Source organism: Saccostrea echinata, unplaced genomic scaffold (genome assembly GCF_033153115.1).
Source record: "Saccostrea echinata isolate AGI-Se365-2 ecotype Australia unplaced genomic scaffold, CSIRO_AGI_Sech_v1 ptg000029l, whole genome shotgun sequence".
In the NCBI taxonomy this organism is placed as follows: Eukaryota; Metazoa; Mollusca; class Bivalvia; order Ostreida; family Ostreidae; genus Saccostrea; species Saccostrea echinata.
Genome location: NW_026889778.1, coordinates 25,607,442 through 25,630,044, shown reverse-complemented (window position 1 = coordinate 25,630,044; position 22,603 = coordinate 25,607,442). Strand labels below are relative to the sequence as shown.

The 22,603-nt window shown below is 34.4% G+C and overlaps 1 protein-coding gene across 2 annotated transcripts; it reads right to left on the bottom strand.

Moving 5' to 3' along the window:
• Window positions 1-1,019: 1,019 nt before the first annotated feature.
• Window positions 1,020-18,162, bottom strand: LOC133195736 (transcription cofactor vestigial-like protein 4). 2 transcript variants are annotated; one of them, XM_061331662.1, is made up of 5 exons: window positions 17,456-18,162; window positions 12,950-13,127; window positions 8,246-8,598; window positions 3,468-3,674; window positions 1,020-3,169 (listed from the first exon to the last, which is right to left on the bottom strand). In XM_061331662.1, the coding sequence occupies exons 1-5, from the start codon at window positions 17,778-17,780 to the stop codon at window positions 2,946-2,948; spliced, it is 1,287 nt and encodes a 428-aa protein (XP_061187646.1). In that variant the 5' UTR covers window positions 17,781-18,162; the 3' UTR covers window positions 1,020-2,945. The 2 variants fall into 2 exon arrangements, with proteins under 2 accessions (XP_061187646.1, XP_061187645.1); XM_061331661.1 differs by having other exon boundaries at window positions 3,468-3,677; window positions 17,456-18,161.
• Between the last annotated feature and the right edge of the window lie 4,441 nt (window positions 18,163-22,603).

Genomic DNA, 22,603 nt, shown 5'->3' with positions numbered 1-22,603 from the left:
TCATAAAAGTATATTTTTAAGGTATAGTGGGTCATTGCTCCATATTTTTGGTAACCAAAAAATGTATATTTTTATGCAAACTTTGAGGATTAACTTTCAAAAAGGTGGAGCGAAGACCCACTCATATCGATAAACAGTATTATAGTATGAGAAAATGACTCTTTTTGCCCGCTTTTGTGAGTGTCTAATATTTCACAGGCAAATAATTTCAATCTTTGAGGGATTTTTGCAAATTATAGAGATTTTACATAAAGTATATTTTAATGATAGATGAAATATCAAGGAAAATTTTGATCTAATTGAAATTTAATTTTTCATCTTCATGTTTGTCACACTATAGGCTTATCGCTCGTCATGTTCACCCATCTCCTCTGAAAATATTTCATAAGAACTAAGGACTTGTATTGCAAAGAGTACTGGTCCATATACAAAAACATTGCATTGATTTTTTTCAGATCCCATGTAAAATGTCATAACTCAGATGTCTCTTATTTCAGTCCACATGATACAGCATTACACAACTGCAGACATACATGTGTGTTTAAAAAATATTTTTTTTTACAGGCACTTGTAAATGTATTTCCACCATTTCAATTTTTTTATATTAACCTGCATGTAAATTTTGCCATAAATGATTAACTTCATTTTCCTCCCTGTACTCAACACCCAGCTGACTTGGTTCCACTACATATCTTAATTATAGGTAGCAGTTTCCAATTACAGCCTAACTGCCTAACCTTGCAAATGTATGTACATTCCTATATATGAGCAACTTAGTCTAGTAACCAAGTTGATGGTTCAACCTAAAAGGACACATAAGGAATCCTTTAGACCTAGACCTACAAATGATTACATCTAATGGTCAAAGACTTGACCTTCAGCCCCTTCCCCTCCACCAGTCTATCAAAGGTCAAAGGAGGATCTTTTTCTGACAAATCTGAGGAAAATATCTGGAAAAACTTTGGCTATCCTCTGGGGTTATCCCCCTTGACAAGTCTTGCAAATAAAGGAAAATCTGGTCATATTCAAATGTACTTTTATTCATTTTTTTTCATCACAATAGTTTTTTCTCTATTATATTTTTCTCTCAATAAAGTCAAAAATACTAAAATATGACAACAAGTTGAACATAATACACAACGTAAAGCGAAAAGTGGAACCATGGTAACAGAGAGAAACATATGACACAAACAATAACTTTTCACACTGTAATATACGTATTTATATTTACATTCTGTCACACACCCTTGACATCTATTCAGCATCAGAAGCTGCCATAATTATCCTAGCATCCATCTCTCTGTTTCTGTCTCTCATATTCTCATTCAAGTTACCTCATCTTTCATCCATTCAAGCACAGTCAGCGTTCATCAAAGCATGTATCAAGAGGCACCGAAGTATATAACTATTATGTATGACTAAAAAGATGCATTTTTTTTGCAATTGTCTGTTTTTCTTTCATTCATGTTTTCTAGTTTTTGTTCACCATTTCTATCCATAAATAAAAATGACGAATGAATGAAAAAGTAATTATTCAATGAAATTTGCTACCTATACATCTAAAAGGTAAAAAAAAAAAAGAAGCTCTCTGATATCCATTAATTAATTTACATGTACATATTTTATACCTTAATAACACAGGTGTGTCGAACATATGAATTAATTTAAGTCAGACAGAAACGACTAGTAGTTCACATTTTAAAATTCCTCTAATCATTTGCCTTTTCTCTTTGTCTTAAATCAACTATCTGCCAATAGAAATATAATGACCCTGCCAAAGGGATTTCATCATACTTTTAAATATGTAGATCATTTGTTAGTCATTACTGCTAGATTGTTTAGACATGGTCCACTTGGCGTATTATATAAACACACGCCTCCGCCCATTTTGTGTTGACATGCCTCAAGACCTCTTCTATGACCTATACAGGAAGCATGCTTGCTTGATGAGATGCATTTTGACAAATAACGTGTCACGCTCGTGCGGCTTGGCTAACCTTGCTATCATTTTCACACACATGCACACAGACACTCAAACATACACATGATGGAATGTATTTTTTGCATTCAAAAATATGGTCATCAAAACAAAAATCTTCAATCAAACATATTGATGTTAAAAAAAAATCATTTCATTAAATGAGAAAAAACTTCTTTCATACAGTAAATCATAAAATGATAAACAAATATATTCTTCAACCAATAACATCCCACAATTATATACATTTAAAATATTTACCCACTTGTGTAAACAAATATCTACATGTATTATTAACATATAAATCAAGAACTCATCACCATCAACATCCACTCTTGTCATGTACATTAACAGTGAGCAACTTTCAGACCATGGCTGAAAAAAAACATGATGAGCACCAGACACTCGTTTTAAAATGAAACAAAAAATAAAGTTTTTTCATTAAGCAAGAAGAAATAAAGCACCAAAAAGTTGTGGAATATCCCATCTGCAGGCGTGGAGAGATCAGAGCTCGAGCATGCGTAGATGTGTGTCTTTTTTTGTCCACAGCCATCAGAATGGGATTAAAAAGAAAGCAAAACAAGCTCAAAAACTGCCATGTGCTACAAGAACAATTTGGTATCGGTATGAGTAAGGGACCAGGAAAATCGGGTGCACAAGGTGTCTTTTTTCACACTGAGTCACCAAAAAAAATACTGAGCAGGGTTTTACTTTGCTTGCTTGTCCACAGTACCAGTTCATCTGCTCAGATTGTGATGTGCAAGAATTCATCTTCACACAGTACGTTACATAAGCACAAAGAGTGTCCGTAAATAGTACAAATGAAGGACTTCTGTCACTGATCCCATTGACTGGGATTCAGTGGGATTGTTCCTTGGCAGTACTGGTATAATGTTTAGGGATTCACTTTAATCCCATGCTGCAGTGTACAGTTTATTTTTGTGTCTGATTTTCACCACTTCTGCTATCATGTTGACACCAGGGATGAGTTTGGTCTCTGTTGCTGCGGCGATGATGGAGGGGAGGTGGCGCCATTTGTTTCCTTTTCCTTCTTGATTCGTAACCAGGTGCTGGTTCCTAGTGCTTTGGCAAAGTGGTCATCCACTGTCCCGACCTCAGGGTCATTCTTTGCCTTCAAGGCTGACCACATGTTGGAACCAAGTGACTTCGCAAAATGATCATCTACTGAACCTAAAAAGAAATATTTCATTTTTACATAGACTGAAGGAAAGCATACAAGTTGAAAGATTTTGATTTCATGATACATGACAATTCTTTTACTCTGAGGATAAGAAAAAAAAAACAGATAAAGAAGCAAAATCAATGTTAATTCTACCTAAGTCTTTCAATCAACTGATATGAAAATCCACCTTCAAAGATGAAATATTTCCCTGCATGAATAAATGCTATTACATAACCATCCTCCTTCCATTCTGTGATTTTTTTTTTTTTTTTGGCGTTATCTTGAAGTACATAACTCCAGACATACCTGTGATGGATACATTAGCTGGATTATTCTTATCCACTTCCTTGGGTGAAGCACTGTTCCTTGTTGTTTTGGCTACTTCTACTGGGGGTGTGGGCACTTTGGGTGGAGGGGGAGGAGGAGGAGGGTTCACAAGTTTGGGGGAGTTTGATGTCATGTAGTCCCTCCCCAGTGACCTTCTGAAATGCTCTTCAATGTCTGGCTCACATCCTGCTACAAAGAGAAGAAAATATTGCTACATTAAAATAGCATGTACCGTGTACAAATGAATATGTACTGTACTCATGTCATTATGCTTTAACTTTCATGCTATTTAGAAGGGTTCAAGCACAGCAAATCCGCTTGTAAAAAAAGTAATGCTGGGTTATAGAAAGGTTTATTTCTCTACTCAGTGAGGATGCACCAATTCAATTCTGCATCCGTAATAGAATTTTTGAAAGTAGAAATCTATTCTAAAAAATCCAGCCATTAAACCGTTTTAAAATCCAAAAACTTTTTTAAAAGATGAAAAATTGATATGCAAAAAAAATGAGCGTTTTATCTTTCAAACGCCATGCTAAATTGAGGCATGTCCATTTCCTTCAACTCAAAGAAAACATAACATCGATAACAAATTCATGCACATTACTTGAAAGAACCACTAGTAATGATTTCAAAATATTGAATACTTTGAATTTTATTGCTGGATCTTCCGTCTTCCTTGAGCTGTAGAAACAGTCATTGATAAACCCTTAGGAATCTGCAAGATATCCATTGGTGTCTTCTAAGTGTTAACAATTGCTACACAACATGTGTCTTTCCTAGACCTCTATCAATTCCTATGATAAATTCAGAGAAACAGGTTTTTCTACATTTTTTTGAGCAAATAATCCTTCGGTTTGTGAAGATAAATGACAGTTGGAATTGTGATAAAATTTGATAAAATTTCAGTGAAAAAATCTGCTATCAAAGCTTGATTAAGAAATATAAGCAAGAAATATTTCATTCATAAAAGTTCCAAAAAACACAAATAATGTTTCTCAAGTTCATTGGTTACCCTGATGTTTTAATATTATTCTTTCATTCATCAAATAAGTTAGCAGATTATGAGAATTCAAGGATCGGAACACCAAGATTTCTTCTTTTTTTTTTCTTTTTTTTTTTAAATTATTTAATTGGAAAATTGCACTCGCTGAAATGCTACATTGCATGTTCACTGATTCTTTTTTTGTTGAATTTAAGCTATGAATGAATTCGTATCATGTAATTTACCTGTGTTACAATTAACAAATTTGAACTAATCACTCAACAACATTAAAGTGACTAGGCAGATATGACTCATTCCCAAAACACACGAAAATGACACAACAGTCTTCCGATTTAAAGTGAAAGCCCTTTGATCTCTCTGCTAACCACATAAATGGAAGACTCTCAGTTTTTCTTCATTTACAAGCATCATGTCTTACATTAAATTCCAAATTGACAAATGTGTACGTAAAATGGGCTATAACAGATAGATCCCTCCTCCTAATTTACGACCCACTTTTGATGGCTTCTACAGGTTGCGATTAATCATTGCTCATTAAAGAACTTTATCATCATTCATTGGGAAAAGCAAACAGCAGTTGTACTGTGCAATTGAGAAATTATTTTTCTTTCCTGTCTGCACATGCATTTTGCAATTTCAAAGTTTTGCTTTCCATAAAATTTTAACTGATAATTTAAGGTCGACCAGGGCACTGCTGTTTGTGCATGTGTTTTAAAGTGATTAAATCGGTGTGTTAATTAGAGCAATATCTTTGATGACTCATTCCAAAGCAAAACACTAACACTGCTGCCAAAAAACCTGCCCACATTATTTATTCTATTCACCAATAGAGAAAAACCTGCATTCAGTAAAGCACTAAAATAATGGTCATGTGACTAATCCTGACCAATCATCAAGCTGACCATGACCACAAAAAAATAAAAGATTCATAGATTGAAAACTTGTCAACAAATAATTGAATATTACTTTAGGAAACTATGTCATGTGATACGTTTTGATTGAATTTGTCTGAAAATCATCCAACCAGTAATATTTTTGATCCAACTGTATAAAAAAATCACCATGTATATACACATTTCACTACATGCTAATAAAAAAGGCCTAATCAAAAAATATGTTAACTTACTTTTTTAAGCAAACACCTGTCGATCATTATACTCAGAAATAAAGATATGCTGAATAGACTGTATAGTACACTTGTCAGTCTAGAAAAGTACAAACTAAACAAGATATTATCGTTTTTGTAATTTGCTATCAAAAATGATATCCTTATTTCAAGTTTTACCTTCACTTTTTGCAGGTTTTTAGTAAACTGACTACTGACACGGATTAAAAATAAAAATTAGCAATCCCATTTAAATGTCTTAATGTCCTCAAAGGCCCTGAGTACCCATCACCAAATTACGAGTGAACTATACAAAGTGGATGCCACATGGTATGGTCGAGGACTTCAACAAACAATTTACTGACTCCAGCTTTCTCTGATAGTTTAATGATAAGGGAGTCAATGCGTTCGCAGTATTCAACTGAGGAACAATCGTGTCCCTTTCCCCCCTTATTTCAGGCCCGAATTACATACACTCTGATACCCCTAAGATTTGGAAGAAGTTTTTACCACAAAAGGGGGAACTTTCTAGTACATATTCCTTTCTTGCTTTCCTAATGAATAACTATAATTTTTTGATAGGCCTGATAAAAAAAAATGAAAATTGCCTGTTTCAATTTAACGATGATTGACCATCTTAAGAAATGACACCTTAAATGGAAATTTCTAAAATGAAAATGGTGTTTTAAATTTCCATATCACCCTGTATATCTGGGTAAAAACGTATTAAGTGCTCTGTTAGTATTTTGGGAGAAGGCACTTTAATAGAACTGCGCGCCACACAGTTATTTATTTACATACTCATAGAAATAAACAGAGATCTTGACACACTAACACAAATTATGGCCCATTATCACTGAATCTGAAGGGGTAAATTCTAATTATCCTCCCTTCCTTTTGATCATACCCTGCGACAAAATAAAGCCCTCGTTTTTTTTGTGCAGGCAGTCTATGCTTGAATGCTGATGTAAAGGGTGCTTATTTGTTTCCGATGTGATAGGACCTCGCAAGACCTCTATGACCCTCAGGGCACAGTTGCTAATAATATCAGAAATACAAATCTGCTTGTCTTATCACCACATAAGATTTTTTTTTGTTAAAGTTCTAAGGTGTTCAGGTTTAAAATCTAACTATCAACTGCTTTTTGTTAAATGTTTATATCTTTGTATCAAAACAAGATAAATTTGAAAGGGCAAACGCCAACACATCTCTTCACTTATCAAAGTTTTTTTCTTATGAACATGCAGTACTGATTGTAGTTTAAATAAAATATCTCTGCTTATTTGGAAGTCAAATGAAGAAAAGTATTGGATTACAAATTACGGAAATTTATCTTGGGATAAAACGAGTGCATAATGCTCCACCCAATAACGACGGAATACGTTTAACATTTTCTGGACCTAAAAATTGCACATCTAAATATCCACGCATATATATATGCAAGATCAGACTTTGAAATGCAGATTGCGTACCAGCATTTTGAAAGAGAGGCTTTATGGTCTCTTGTTTGCTGAATGGCCATGTTCAAGTTTCCAGACACCTTGATAACTAAATGTTTCAGATTTCCTTCCTCAAAAAAAGTGCTCCCTTGGTATTTTGCTATGAAAAAAATGGTGAGAACATGCAGAAAAAGAGAGGAAACCTTATACATGTGTGAAGTTATTTGGCTATCAATTGACACGAAGACCCTCCATTTAGTATAATGAATACTTTTTTTCATGCCACTTAGTTACCTCCAAAAACATGGGGTACAAAAATATCGGATATGTAAATCCGCCTTTGTCATGCTGAAGTTTTACCACTTGACGTGACCAGCGAACTTTTCTTTTTTTCTTTCCCCCTTCGATCACCTGTGAGTTTGACGTAATCTAAGTAGCTTTACAAAATGTTTTTCTTGTATGTCACGGAAATGAAGTGGATGACAATTTGCTATATCTAATACAGCAGTTTTATGGCTGACTTAAAGTGCAGCTTTTAAATAAAAAAGCTCCTTTTTTACATGTGGGTCACATGGTCGACCTGGCCACAAGAAAAAGTCATTCACTGAATTGAAAATCTCTGCTAGTAAAATAAAACACAAAAAACACAAATCATGAATCACTCAAGCTTGCACAGAAAGTACATTCTGATAGCCTTGCATGCAAAAGAATGATTTCCTTATCTGAATATAAAAGTATATTATCAACCCAGACACGACATACAAACTATGAAACAAAACACCAAACATGAATTTTTACTTCTGAAATACAATCTAGACAAGTAAATGAACTTTTTGCAGTTAATTTCCAAAACTGTTTTTCAGTAGGCAAAGGTCAAAAAATATTTTAAGTTCTACTCTGCACTTTTAGCTGTGCAAAGATCTCATTGAAAAAGATGTCAAGATGTTTTCAAAAAATAAAATTTTAGCTCAATTTGCTTCATGGACATGCCTCTAAGATTTAAAATGGGTAATGCATATGATAAATATGAGCTTGATATCCTTCATAAATATGCACTTAAAAACAAACCTTGTTTTACGCTGTTTAAATTAGTACAAAAATGACATGAAATGGAAATGAACTTTTTTTTTTCTTTAGCGACAAACTAATAATGCCAAAAATTAGACGATTAGTTAATTTTCCAGTTACGTAAATAGAGTTTTGTCCTCACCAGATATGACCTGTCGACTTTTGGGACTGGCCACTGCATGAGGAGTGTGAGGGGGTGACACGCTGCTATAGTGAGTGCTCCTCTCCGTTGCTGTGGGACCACAAGTGATGACCGAGGGGCGCTGGATTTGGGAGGAGAATGCTGAAGAAGTCGAGGGCAGCGAGGAACTAGACAATGAGAGATTCAGAGGAGCATCATGGGATTCTATGGAGGAATATTTGGGGGGAGATCCCCGGGGGTCTCGGATTGGCCCTTGGGGAGGGAGTATGTAGTGTCGTCTGAGTGCGTAGGAATCCAAGGGGGAAATGTGATGGTCACCATTTCTATACACTTCTCCTTCTACAGGAGGTTGACTGAAAAAAAAAAAAAGTTATTAATTAAAGTTAAAACTCTACTCACCAAAATTTAATTCAAAACCTGAATTGATTTTCTTTACATTGGAATAAAATAATTTTTATACTCTCCAAGACATGGAAGAAAAAAAAAATTGCTGAGAAGTGAGTCATTTATATGGACTTCACTTTAATCTTATCTGTTAAGCTATAGGAAACATATTTTTGAAAATGGATTCATAAATGTTTTTAACAATACAGGAGGGAAAATAATAATACTGAAAGATAACACAATAAAATGTCGGCATTAAATCATAATTGAAACATTAAACAGGTGTTTGATTTCTGATGTAATCCTGTCTTAACTTCATATAAAAGGCTAGACATTTTAACTTAGAATATGTTGTTTATCTTTCTATTTGTTTGTTGATATGTTCTTTACTCATCTTCAGCTATGAAAAAGAGGCCAGTCGTCTGCTAGAAAAATATTATAACTAACCTCACAAGTGACCTTAATTAAATTTTCCAATTGATTTTTTCATTTCAATACACAATTACAACAATTTAATTTAGTAAGTTCAGACATCAATTGGTTATTGATAACTTCAAGTCTGAAGATATAACCTTCTATGGACCCTGACATTTCTCTTGAATAAAATAAGATTCCTTCAAATGCATCAGCTGGCGCCCAATAAGTTACCAGGTACAGTTGTCGACTTCAGCTTTATTCATTACAATGATACAGAGCACCCCTGTTATCTTTTGGAGGACACTGTATCAAAAGGCAGAGAGAATGTGACCCAGATGAAACAAGACAGATAATTAATTCAGGTACAGATAGCAAATCTCCTGGCACAAAAGAGAGAAAAAAAGTGACTCATTTACACTGCTAATCCCTCCACCCATTCTGCCTTAGTTAGCCAAGTTTTTGTCAATGGAAATAAGTACCCTGAAATGCAAATCGCAAAACCAAACACGTAAAAAAAAAAAAAGGCTTCTTGTACGCAATAGACAATCTTCTCACAGCAGTATATAGGCTTAATGTGTTCAAAGAGAAGGGGTATTCAGCTCAATGGTTTAAAGTTCGTTTACATACTTATATGAGACAGAATTAATCTCTTTTTTTTTGCACCCATAATACATAATGTAAACAAGACGGTGTTTTCTCAGTCATGGGACACCTGTTCTGTTTTCCGTGACTCACTACTCCTGCATTACTGCTGCACAGATTGTGCAGTGCATAAATGCGCAGCAGCAGACATGGGGAAGCGCCGCAACCTGTGTTCAAGAACGGATGTCTACTTCTGAGCAGGTTAACGACTGTTCTCGACAAGGTTTTTGTAACTTGTGAAAACCGAGCCTTCTGATGGTTCACACCATCCTCAATTTACCCCCTTTCTTTTTTCTGAAGAGCTATCATTCATGCCAAAAGCAAAACAACCACTTGTGCTGGTTATTACATGAAAAATTATGCCACAGCACTTTGAAAACATGCAATCACATGCATCAAATTGTTCCTAAAAGTCAAACTTTCCCAGACTGCTCCACAAATCATTTGAATTTTTTTTAATCCCGATTTTGTGTATGTGTTACATGGTGTCAGGGTATTGCATGATAATAATCAATTACTTCTTGGCAAATAGATACACTTGGCACAGACCTCTGATCCTAACTTAAATGAGCCTCCATTAAAGATCCTTAAATGAGCTTACTTAAGGACTTTTACCAAACAAACTTCTCTCTTTTTTTCTCTCTCAGAAAACTAACCAAAGAAAAATTGGCCCTACATGTATGTATAGGGACTGTCCTCTAAGTATGAATGAGTCATTTTCTTTAATTAACTTAAACGGCTGGGACTTTTCCAAAAATGAAGCTTGAGCATTGGGGAACAATCTGACCTAGACTTTGTCAAAGACTTACATGTACTCAATGAACTCCAGGAAAGTTCGCCGACTGGTTGATCATGTGATACAGTACATTAATTTCTAGGGTGGGTGGGTTAAGTCTGAATCTATGAGGGTAAAAATATATGATTGGGTGAATACTAGTACAGCCCATTCAAAATTTTGTTGATAGATAAATACTGCTGCAAAGAAAAATGTAACTTACTAGCATAATATGGTAATAGATAATAAGCAGTTGAATGTATTTAACTGACCACAAAATCGCCCACCTGCCTATGTGGTCATACTTTAACCTTTTAAGGTCCTCCAGGACCTCAGATACTAAGAAGCTATAAAATAGACATTCAGTTCAAATTTTTTTTTAATTCTTAAAGCAACAGACCCTTGAAAAAAAATGTAATGTGTAGGATAAATATATACGTTTGAAATCCTAAATATTCATTACAGTAGAAACATCTGGTTTGAAAGGACAAGACAATATTTATCCTCCTCGTCAAATACGGCTTTATGGGGCTGGTACAATATGTGACATTGCCCCCATCTAAACACTGCCCACTAATCCCACCAAGGATCTATGATACAATATGGTACCAATACAATCATTTATGGATGCAGTATGTTTACATTCAAAATACTGAAAATCTTAGGTACCAAAAGGAATGTTAGTTTTGTGGATTACACAGGTGGGTAATAACAAAAAATGTTAATTCTATTCAGGGTGGCTGGATAAACTAAAAATACTTACGTTATTTATGTATAAAAGGAAGGAAAAAGACCTCAGACAGAAACCTGAGGACATTTCTGACCGAGCAATCCAAAATAGGCTAAATACTTCAGTATAGGTACATATTAAATACACCCAGAAAATTTTAACCCCCCCCCCACTATATTTTTTTCAACTCCTCCATTTTCCCTTCCCCTTACCAGTAACACATTTAGTAGACTGCAGGACATGTACTAAAATTAATTCATCCAAATACATTCATCTGAATGTTAATAAATGTCAAAATATTAACTCAATCAATTTTTAATCAAAATACAGCCTGAATTTTCAGGTGAATCTTGCTCCAGCTGAAATATTTGTGTATCAATGAATGTCAAGTTAGCTAGTATACAAATGTAAGTTCAATGCATTAATGCCAGCTTAATTGTTTCCCCAGAAAAATTTTCTAACCCTCCCCAAACTTCCCCATCTTCTACTTTAGAACAAATTTACTTAAGTCTTCATGCCAAGTGATTTGATTCCCAAGATGCTGAGTCACTCAAGCTTCTTACATTGGTGCTTCATTGTATAAGACCCTAGGACATGATCCTGTGATTTTTTTTCCAGGGTAATATATGACTCAAACTTCTTTGTGGTCAGCACTTGTCAATCTCTCAAACCCTTACAGAATTCCATGTGGTCTGGCCTGACCACATTATGATTTATAAGCTCTCTAATACACATGATATCCCCTGTTACATGCCATGTATCATGCAGGCATGACCATTTGTGTTTTAACATGTCACCTGGTGATAAAAATTTGTGGTTTTTTAATGGATCCGAATTGGAATCTGATTAATTTTGGTTGTGTGTGAAATCAAAGACAGTTAATAATATTACTGCCATAAAGAAGATATTTTTTTTACTTTTTAACCAGTTAGTGACTTAGAATACATCAACATCACACTACTCTAGTGGCTAGCACATTATCAAAGATCCATTTAATACTGCAAAAAAGGCAAAACGTTTGCAGAAATTGTCTCAAGAATCTATGACCTACATTGCCAGTGATGCATGTCACCATCAGTGACCTGTGAACACGAGACCCCTGACGACCTCATTCATAAAATTTATTCCAAAACAGAAAAGCCAAAAATATTTTGCCTGTGATTTAATGCCATCTTACATTTATTTCTTCCGTTGGGATGGGCCGGTGATGTAAAAATGTTCTAATGTATTCTGCTATATAAGAATGTTTTATGAGAAGAGCAGCATTTCATTGCTGACAGGTAAAGACCATATTTAAACTAGAAATGGCAGAAGACAACATTGAGATTTGACCCATCACATTATATAGTCACTTCTTGAAATGAACCCAACATCTGCAGGAGATTTGTTTGGAATTTCACAAGCAACCTTGAATTAAAAGGTAGCAAAAAAGATATCAAAATCTTACGACGATCATCCTCAATCTTGCAATGTATTTCCTTAAAGGGCTTTTAATGGAATGAATGAAATACTTTAAATTCAAAAATGCAATTGGTAATGCACATAATGATTCAAGTGATTATATTGAATGGTCACTTTATTTCCTATTGACTTCAATTGTGATCAAGGAAAATAAATTGAAGATCTAGCTACCATAGCTGGTTAAGGTTGTTGCACAGCTGTTTTGGTTAAATTTGATTTAGAATGTCCTGTTTTACAATGCTTTTCAAGGTTTCAACCACCTGTTGCAGGATGTGAAATATTTCTATAGACCTACCCTGGCTGAGGTGCCACACATCTGTTTTTGAGTTTCAGGAGGTGGTCCCTGTCGTAATGTAGGGTCTGGGACAATTCCTGCCTCTCTTTGATACGATCCTGCTTTAACAGCTTTGTTGGCAGTTCTTTGCTGGGTGACTGGCGGGAGTCAATGGATTTGTAGTAGGATTCACCAGACACTGTGAAAAAAGAAAGAAAAGAAGATTGTAAATAGCTGTAAATATCACAATCTATTAGATTTAAAAAGCAAAACACTTAGATCTCACAAACAACATTTGACAAGTATCTTAATCATTGATAATGGAAGTGATGTATCTCCATCACAACTTCTAAAGTGCAACTGCCATGTTCTTATCCTTCTGGCATAAGCACAAAGCTGATAGATATATACAAAGTGAGAACAAAGAGCCCAATCTATCATGTGCATTTGGTGCATTTTCAAGATCTGGTTCATCTAATACACAATGCATCTTGTGTCATTTGGGTTGCTTCGGTCATTTCACTCCTTGGCAGGCAACCAGATCCAGCACCAATTTATGTCTAGACAGCAGAATATTTAACACTTGCAAAAACTTTTAGGAAACAATTATGTCTGATTTCATTAAAATGTTTAGTTACATATTCATGGCCACTTTTTGTCAAGCAAAAAAAAAAAAAAGAAAAAAAAAAAAGAAAACACGGTGATTATCAAGTTGCCAAACTTTTATTTTTTTTTTTTTTTAAAAAAAAAAGATATTATTATACATAATCTACCAACATTTCAATATATCATAAATAATTGTCAGATATGTAAAATGTAACAAAACAAAATTGTGTTCACCACCAACATGCAATATTATTGCAACCCACTCACAGGCCACCAAGAAGGAAGGCATTGTAACTGCTGCCAGAGCTAAGTAAAGGCTGTCAAGAGGAGATACAACTACATATATCCCTGGAATTAATTAATGCAGTAATTAATTCATATGTGCACAACAGACCACCTACCACTCTCATAAATGTATCACTTTGGTGCAATACACGGAAACCAAATCTCAGTAACTCTTACAAGTACACAGGCCATCTCTAACATTTCAAACGAAATCATTTTGACAAGTTGTAGTAATTTTACAGTTTGACAACTAACAATTCGAGAAAATTCATTAAAGACATATTCTCTGCAACATTTGTTAGAAGATGCAATTTCTATTTTGTAATATCACATCAAAGACCACCCATTGCGATGAAAAAGTCCTCAGTTCGGAAAAAGACCCCACGAGGGTGGTCTGAAAACCTGTCCCAAGTCCTCACTAAGTATCAGTGTGAAGAACTTACACCCAAGCAACTTCCCACATCCCAACTGCTAACTATCTCAAGGGAACACAGAAACATGATATGATGTATCCTCTTTTTAATGAGATGATCTAAAGCCCCCTTGCTTAGCAGGGTAATTTTACCCTTAAATTCCTATGATTTAATGTCACAGTATTAACTACACATATAATTCCCTTCACTCAAAGATGGATCCACAATGATAGGGAATTTTCTTGTGAAAAACATTCCAAACTTATAAAATATTGCAAGTATTAAGAAAAAGCTTAAATGGGAAAAATTGCTAAATATATCAATTTATCATGACATAATGACTTATGGAATAATAAAATCTGTCTAATGTTCAACATCTGGTTCCCCTTCCAATTGTTCCATTCAGTTTGCAGTGGTAGATCTCTGTCAGAACGGAACACATTTTTATGAAGTCTGACTCATATTTTATTGTATTTTACTGACAGAGAAGAACTCTTCTTTGATTTCAAATGTCTCTTACAGCACACTCAAGAAAGAAAGAAAAAAGAAACTGTGCAAACATTGAGAAAGAAGATCCCTACAGATCAAATGCTGGAGAGTGGCCTTGCAGCATATTAATAAATCTCTTTCATGTTTGCCGCGCCAGCGACATTGAATATTGTGCGTATATATCACGGAAAAATATTGTAGATAAAAGTTTTATGAATGGGCCCTCAAGTCTGTGAATGAATATCAGCTAGGTAAATAAAGAAATACCTGTTCCCAGGTAAGCCCAGGTAAATCTGTGACACCCGATCACTCACGACACTAATCGCCAACAAATCATAGCTAGTGATCCTTCAGTTCGCGATTCACAAAAACTGTACCTCTAGCATGCAAAACTTAAAAGTATGCATGGTTAAGATACTGGTCTCACAAGTCAACCAACCCTGTGAAAAACTCTTTCCCCTCATTTTTTAATTTTTTTTTTTTTGGCTTGTTGATTGAAATAGCTGAACAACCAATTGTGATGTTAATAGCTCTGAAAGTTTGAGAATAAAAAATGTAGTGCTTTTTGTATTTTTTAGGCCCTTTTTTTAACACCTGAAGTGAAGTGGAACTGTGTGACAGGTGACAGAGAAGGAAACAGACCACATCTGTTGACCTGAAAAGTCCATACACTTCAGCTATTATACATGAATTACTGTATCCTGATCCAGGTTCAATTTTTTTTTTCTTTTTTGCAACAACTATTGTGATTAACCCTCTCCCTGATCTTAATGTTTCCTCAGACGACAACTTTTGACAAAATATCGGTTTTACAAAAATGATGAGATTTTCCCACCAATTGAAGCACTTGATGTACGGAAAGCATCTTCATAATTTTAGAGTTGGCAGGAAGTGATTGTCTATTCATTCCTCAAACAGCTCATCATCACCCGGTGACAAATAAAGAAACTTTAAAATCCATGTTCAAACAGGAATAATCAATGTGAATCAAAAGCAAAAGTTGCCCAGGAAGCAGAAGAGCTGACATTAACTGATTAAGCCAATTCTCCCACTTATCTCCCCTTAATAATTTCATGGAATTACAATTATTTCCCCTTTATTACTAAAATTAACTGAATTGCACAATTCATGGCAATGATAATAAAATTATAACCAAATTTCAATAGTAAGCATGCTTTGATCATAAAAATAATACCTAAAGCATACCATTTAATAGTGATATTTTCCATTAAAAGAAAGACAATGAAATTATATATTTATTCCCTGTTCTTACTCAAAAGTCTGTGCAATGCAGAATGTGAAATTATTAAAAAAAAAAAAAAAAAAAAAAAAAATCATATTAACATGGTAGAGATGCTATGAATGTTACAGGACAATTACATTTTTGACAAAAACTATAGAGCAAATTTGTAAATTTCAAGAGTATTTGAGTCCATTATTTTCTACAATTTGAAAAAAATACTAGTGAAATGGGTTCAATTTTGCCTGCAGGTAGCTCTTTTTTCTAATCTGTGCAACTACAAAATTACGTGAATATAATCATTAATGCCACCTGTGTAAGGTACTTTAAAACATTTCCTTTGGGCTATGAGGGTAAACAAATAAATTGCAATTAAATATGTAAATTTTCGAATCGCGTTTTCAATTCATTGACATATTCAAAGTGCCGAGTGGTGAACAGAATTACTACATGCCACATCTGTCAATAAATTAATCTGTTTTAATTGCCTACGCATTTAGTCCTTGAAAAATAATGCATGGATTGCAGTGCAAAACATAATTTGATTAACAAAAGATTTTTAAGCCACAAACGTATTTTTAATTGATTTAAAATACATTTAATTGTTAAATTTAATTCTACAAAAGAAAAAAAGGTACCTTTTAGTAACTTACAGCCAAATTAGGCCTATTAAGATTTTTATGAATGGGCTATTCTTAGTAACTGACAATTACACCTAAACCGTCATCTGTCATTTCCAGAAGAATTGCTTCCTCTCAGGGTCTTGGTCTTAGAAGAAACATAAAATGTCAGTTTTCATTTTTCCTCTGAAAACCCACTTAAAAAAAGGTATAAAACCGTGCAGTGAAGACGTCTATAAACTGCTTTTGTTTATTATACACCCTAAACAATAAAAGACATGATTGGGCGAGAAAACGTAGAACTACCGTTAGTTAAAAAATAATTTAATAATGACTACACAAGTCAGTATTATGATTTTTTGATTAATGTTAAAGATCATAAGAATTTAAAGCAAAATTGTAGCAAACATCTGTGAGGGTGTGTCCCATTTTAGTAATTCTTTAAGCTATAAAAATACAACTTTTAATGACATTGTCTCAAATTGGAAGCAAGACTGCTAAAATAAACTCCTCCATTAATGACAGAGCAGTGTTAAAAAGTCTATACATCCAACTACCATCATCAAAATCTCAGTGATTTCTAATATTTCAGAACATGTACAGACAGAATCAAAGTTTTTGCACTGGAATTTCTTGTGAATGTGAATATTATTTGATTTGCAAGACTAAGTCTGAGTCATAGAAAGACAATTGCCATGAAATCTTAGATTCTAAGCCCCCTCCCATAGCTGTCTCAGGTACACACTAAACTACAAGGCAACACTCAAGAGTCTAACTACAGAGCACCCTCAATAAATGTCATGCTCTCTGCAATCAGTCAGTTCACCTGCAAAAAAGATTTCTTCTCATCTCAAAACTAAAATTTCTTGATTACCTGAGCGTTTTGGGTACCATGGCCTCCAAGGATCTGAGGAAGGGGGAGAACTCTTGCTATACATGTCCAAAAGTTCACTCATTGCCACAGACGATCTATTGCAGGGGCAACCAATACTGTTACACATAAGAGCTGAGGGGTGGGTAGCTACAGGCCTCCATAGGGGGACAGGCACAATGGGTCCCATACCCAGTCCAAATCCTGGGTGACTATAAGGTGGCAGTCCCAGTAGGCTCCCCCTCAAGGGGTCAGGAAATCCCAAGGAAGGTTCACCAAGCATTGGCATAATAGGGTTTGTCCCAAAGGGGGGAAATCGATCACACATTAAACATCAGTCAACAACACAGCCAAATATTGTGAAAAAATCCTTCGCAAATCAAAATTATCATGCAGTTATCAATGGAGGTGGTTGTCCTGTACCTAATGCACTAATTATACCCAGAATCCACAACAGGTGTGCTTGTTCGACAGAGAAAAAAAAATACACTAAAAAACACTCTCCAAAGAAAAAACAGGTGTGTCTGCACTTTTAGAGATTTCTCACAGAAAAACAGTGCCAGTGGCTGTTCTAACATAGAAAACAGTTGCACAACTTGACTGCAGACGGCATGCTTGAATTTGTTTATAAATATCTTTTTTCGTGTGGGGGTAAATAAGAGCCCAAGTGAAGCGGGAGCAGGCAGTTGTTTAATCTGAATGGTGAGTAATCGCACAGGATATATATATGTTTGTATGACTGAAGTATCACAGTGTCGCTCTAGTACACCTAGCTTCACAGTCATTGGCTGAGGGCCTGCACTTTAACCTTAGCAAAATCTGACAGGTAGATTTGATTGGATTAATGGGTTTTGCGTTTTCACAAACTGCTTCGCTTGAGTGCACAGCAAAAGTAATTCATAAGTTGAATCTCCTTAGCATGGAAAAAAAAAGTTTAAATGAAACACTCTGAAGGAAAACCTCATTTTTTTCTCTCAATAGAACATTAACTTGGCCACAAAGTATTTGGACCAGACAAGGGAACCCTACCCAACACCTGAGTCGTTATTTAGGTCACCTAGACCAAAGTTACATTTGTATAAAGGGCTATACCTGGTATTGATAAGCCCTGTACAAACACTTCACACCATCGATAAAAAGTAACTCAAGTGTAGAATGTGATGGGACCCTTACACTCCAAGTATTTGATGAGGGATACAATTCTCTTATACTTAGATACGCTTCCTAATCGCCCCACGACACTGGGTCAATAGTAAAAGAATCTCCAAAATAATTTATTGAAAACACCACAAAACTGGTCTTGATCTGCTCTCACAAAATTACAAAATTTCAAGTTTCTAAAGATATCACTTCCTTAATAATACCCCTAAAATCAGTCGTTTATTCTCCACTTAAATGCATCATACTTTTCATTTAAAAAAGAATAAAATACCAGAAATTTGTAAGAAAATTTAAACATTTTCTGAAATGTTTAAGATAAAACATATAATATGAATTGGAAAGATATCTTCGTGATGAATAATCTTAATATCTAAATTTTGATAAAATGGTGATAATAATTCTTTAATGTATAGTCTATCAAGGAGTGGATGGCCTAAGTATATAAACTGACACTCTAAGGTCATTGCTCCAATTTTTTTCTATACACACCATCCTGTCCATAACAGTTCTGAACAGCAAAATCTGCAAAATTCATTCCCTACCTTAGATGTCTTTGAAAATATGACAATGAACATTTTGCCATCAATGAAATTTACAGCACAAGAGGGCAAAATGGCATGCCATAATTGTTTTAAATTTTCTAGAGAAAATTTTTTAAAGAGGATACTTCGAAAACAGAAAAAAAAATTGTGTGGTTTAAGCAGTTAAAAGTGCAGTTGGTGCACATCTTCTTATACTTATATAGAGCACAAACTCATTGTCCTTGTCAATGACCAGCCATTGTCATTTAAAAAGCTCTTTACACCTCATGCACCCGATTTAAATGACCACTTGAAAACAACTTCATTTGATCTTCATTTAATCCATCAGTGTTATTTTCAAAAAGCTCCCGTCTATAGTTTCTTTTAAGAAAATAATATAGCATCGTTTGCTTGTTTGATGATGCCTCTATCCGAATTTTCACCGGCCCCATAATAATCATAGCCCAATAAAAGGAACTTGATAATATGCATGTATTTTCTTAGCTCTTGGGGCATTTTTTTGTTAGCACCATGATGATGAATTCTAATACCTCCCATTATCAGTTTTACACCTAATAAAACATTTATAAATACATAACCATGGCATTCAGGATCCCTATGGCACTTTATAAACAAGTAAATAATTTAATCCTGATGGCATCTTATGCAAGAAAAAAATCTGAATTGTACAAAACTGAATGAAAACTTTACATTGCCTAGAAATAATTAATGACACATCTGACAGTAGTATGAAAAGTAAATTCAAAATAAAATCCAGATTAAAAAAAGTTTTTCATTTTTACTAAATGAATTAAAATACACTCAAATAAAGAAATCATGACATGTGACCCTTAATAGGTTATGATACTGTTAAATAATGCACTTATAAATTAGTGCATAATTTGGTGCAAATTAAACCTGGACTAATTAAATAACTTTCCATGAGATTCATCCATTGATTTATGGAGGTTAAACTCCTATAGAAATTGGCAATTAACCCTGAACAGAAATTAATGCTTTTCTATTGACAAACATGACATTCTTCAAATTCATTATTCTAGAAAGTGCAAAATTTTAAAATTGTGCCCATGCATAGATTCAATTCTACTGTAAGAACTCCCCGTAAAAACCCAGAATTCTCTGAGGAGATTGTACCTCTACTGTTAACAATTTTAACACTGTCAAAATCAAAATCTGATACACAAAATTATGTTACTGTCTACATAAAGTCTATTTGACTATTATACAAGCTTTACTGAAATCAAATCATATCTGAAGGAGAAGCAGGATTTAACATGACTGCTAAGAATAGACAGACAGACAAATGACAAACACTTTACCACCATCTTTGACCATTAAAGCAAAAAAAGAGACAAGAGGTCCAAGATGAACATAATGATGTAAAGTTCAGAAAATCTGAGTGTCCTGAACACAAACATTCCAGTTATATCCAACCCTACTGTGCATAAAAGTCCAGCTTACATTTTTATGTTCACTGATAGTGATGCTGGTCAAATACAAACAAACAAACTGGTGACCACAGTGGATGGAATAAGACATGCAGGTAAAAGAATTTAATAGGATATAAATTGAATTTTGACTGTACTTGTCAATGACATTTCACATCACTCAAGAGATATGATAGAGGGGGTCACCTCAATGAATAGTTTCCTAATTTACTGTGTGTTCGTCACTGCAGCCAAAAATCGGGCCACAAAGTACAGAGGAGGGGGAGGATTCATTATTCATGTCTAGGTTATAATGTCAAAGAGGGGGAGGGTTCATTATTCATGTCCATGTATAACAAAGAGAGGGAGACCTCATAATTCATATATCTGTGTCCAGGTCATCCATTCAGTAGCCTGTGACAGTCTGCAGAATAGCCTACAAATTTAACATCAAGATGAACAGAGTGGAATCAAATACACAATTCAATGCATAAGACAAATTCAAATATTTTCTCTCATTTTTATAAATTTTGTGTCATCCGCTTTGCCAGGTGTTCAATTGGATGTTGCCCAACACATGCATTTGGATCTGCATAATGTCAATTTCAATGTGAAAAAATGTCTAGTATCAGCCAAAAAATTCTGATTCTAAGTTCTTCATTATGCAGTCTAACAGATGAGAGATGCAAGATCTTTACACGAAGGGTAAGACAAAAATGCATAAATATGCTAATATTGACAATTGTTTGAATTCCATCATCCTAATGCCAATCCCCATCTAATGGAATACCAATAATATTAAGTCGGTTGCAAGCAGTTACTGTAATGCCAGACCGACCAAATTTCGGTCTGTACCATTTTTTCCAAAATCAAAGAGCCCCCCTTTCCATAAAATGAACTTTTTTCCCACTCGTCAAATACACAATCACACACAGGTGTCTGGCAGAGATGCAAATAGGGTCTTCATTCAGACAAACTAAGGCAAGGACAAGGGAGGACCATTTTTCTCTTTTGACAAGAGGCATATAGCAAACCCCAGTTTGGGAAAGATGACTAAAATAGTTCAAAGTGATTCCATTAATTATCCCCCTTCATAAATGTCTCCGACACCTCACACATTGAGCATAGGACATTGCCATCTTTCCTCCCACGACATACTTATCTTGTGCATATCATGCATGCATACAATGTATTTACCTGCTGACAAATTATATACATTATATATAAATTCTTAATGGGACAGGTATACATGTAAATAAGTTAAATAATTTATACATCATATATAATTGTGCATTAAGTTGTCCGGTAGAAGTGCATGTGTGTATTGAGCAGATAAGATATTTTAGTAGTGTACTGATATCATATTTATATATACATGTACATGTAAGTACAAGTATCTCCAAAATTGCTGCTGATTGAAATACATTTTAGCAGATAAGGATGCTCTCAAACATTTTTGTAAAACTCCACTTTGAAAAAACCACAAAATTGGAAGATTTCAGCCAGGTGGATCAATATTGGTTAATAGCCTAATGATATTCAGATATTTTCTCTTTAGCATGCACCTCCATGCAAAATGTTTGGACATGAAGATAGGAACTAATTGCTAAGATATGTTCTCATTATAAATACAAAAAAATTAAGCATGAAAATTATGAAAATGCAATACTGATCAATTCTCTCTTAATTACTTGAAGATATCTTAATCACTGTAGATTTATAACCACATATTATATATATAATGATATCATTTGCCTACTGCACAGACATTACGTGTATATATTAACTCTGTCTGCTCTTTTATCTGCAAGATATATACATGAATGTCATTATTATACAACATCATGATTTGCACAATAGATCTGCAGCCCCCTCCTTGCAAAACCTTACCCACAAACATAATAAAATGAAAAAAATAGTAAGATAGGTGTGCAGTGGCTGCTTAGGACCCCAGCCACTAGTGATTTTTAGTGAATGGATGTTTATTAAAAGGGATTTTTCATGTTTATTTATTTTGAAAT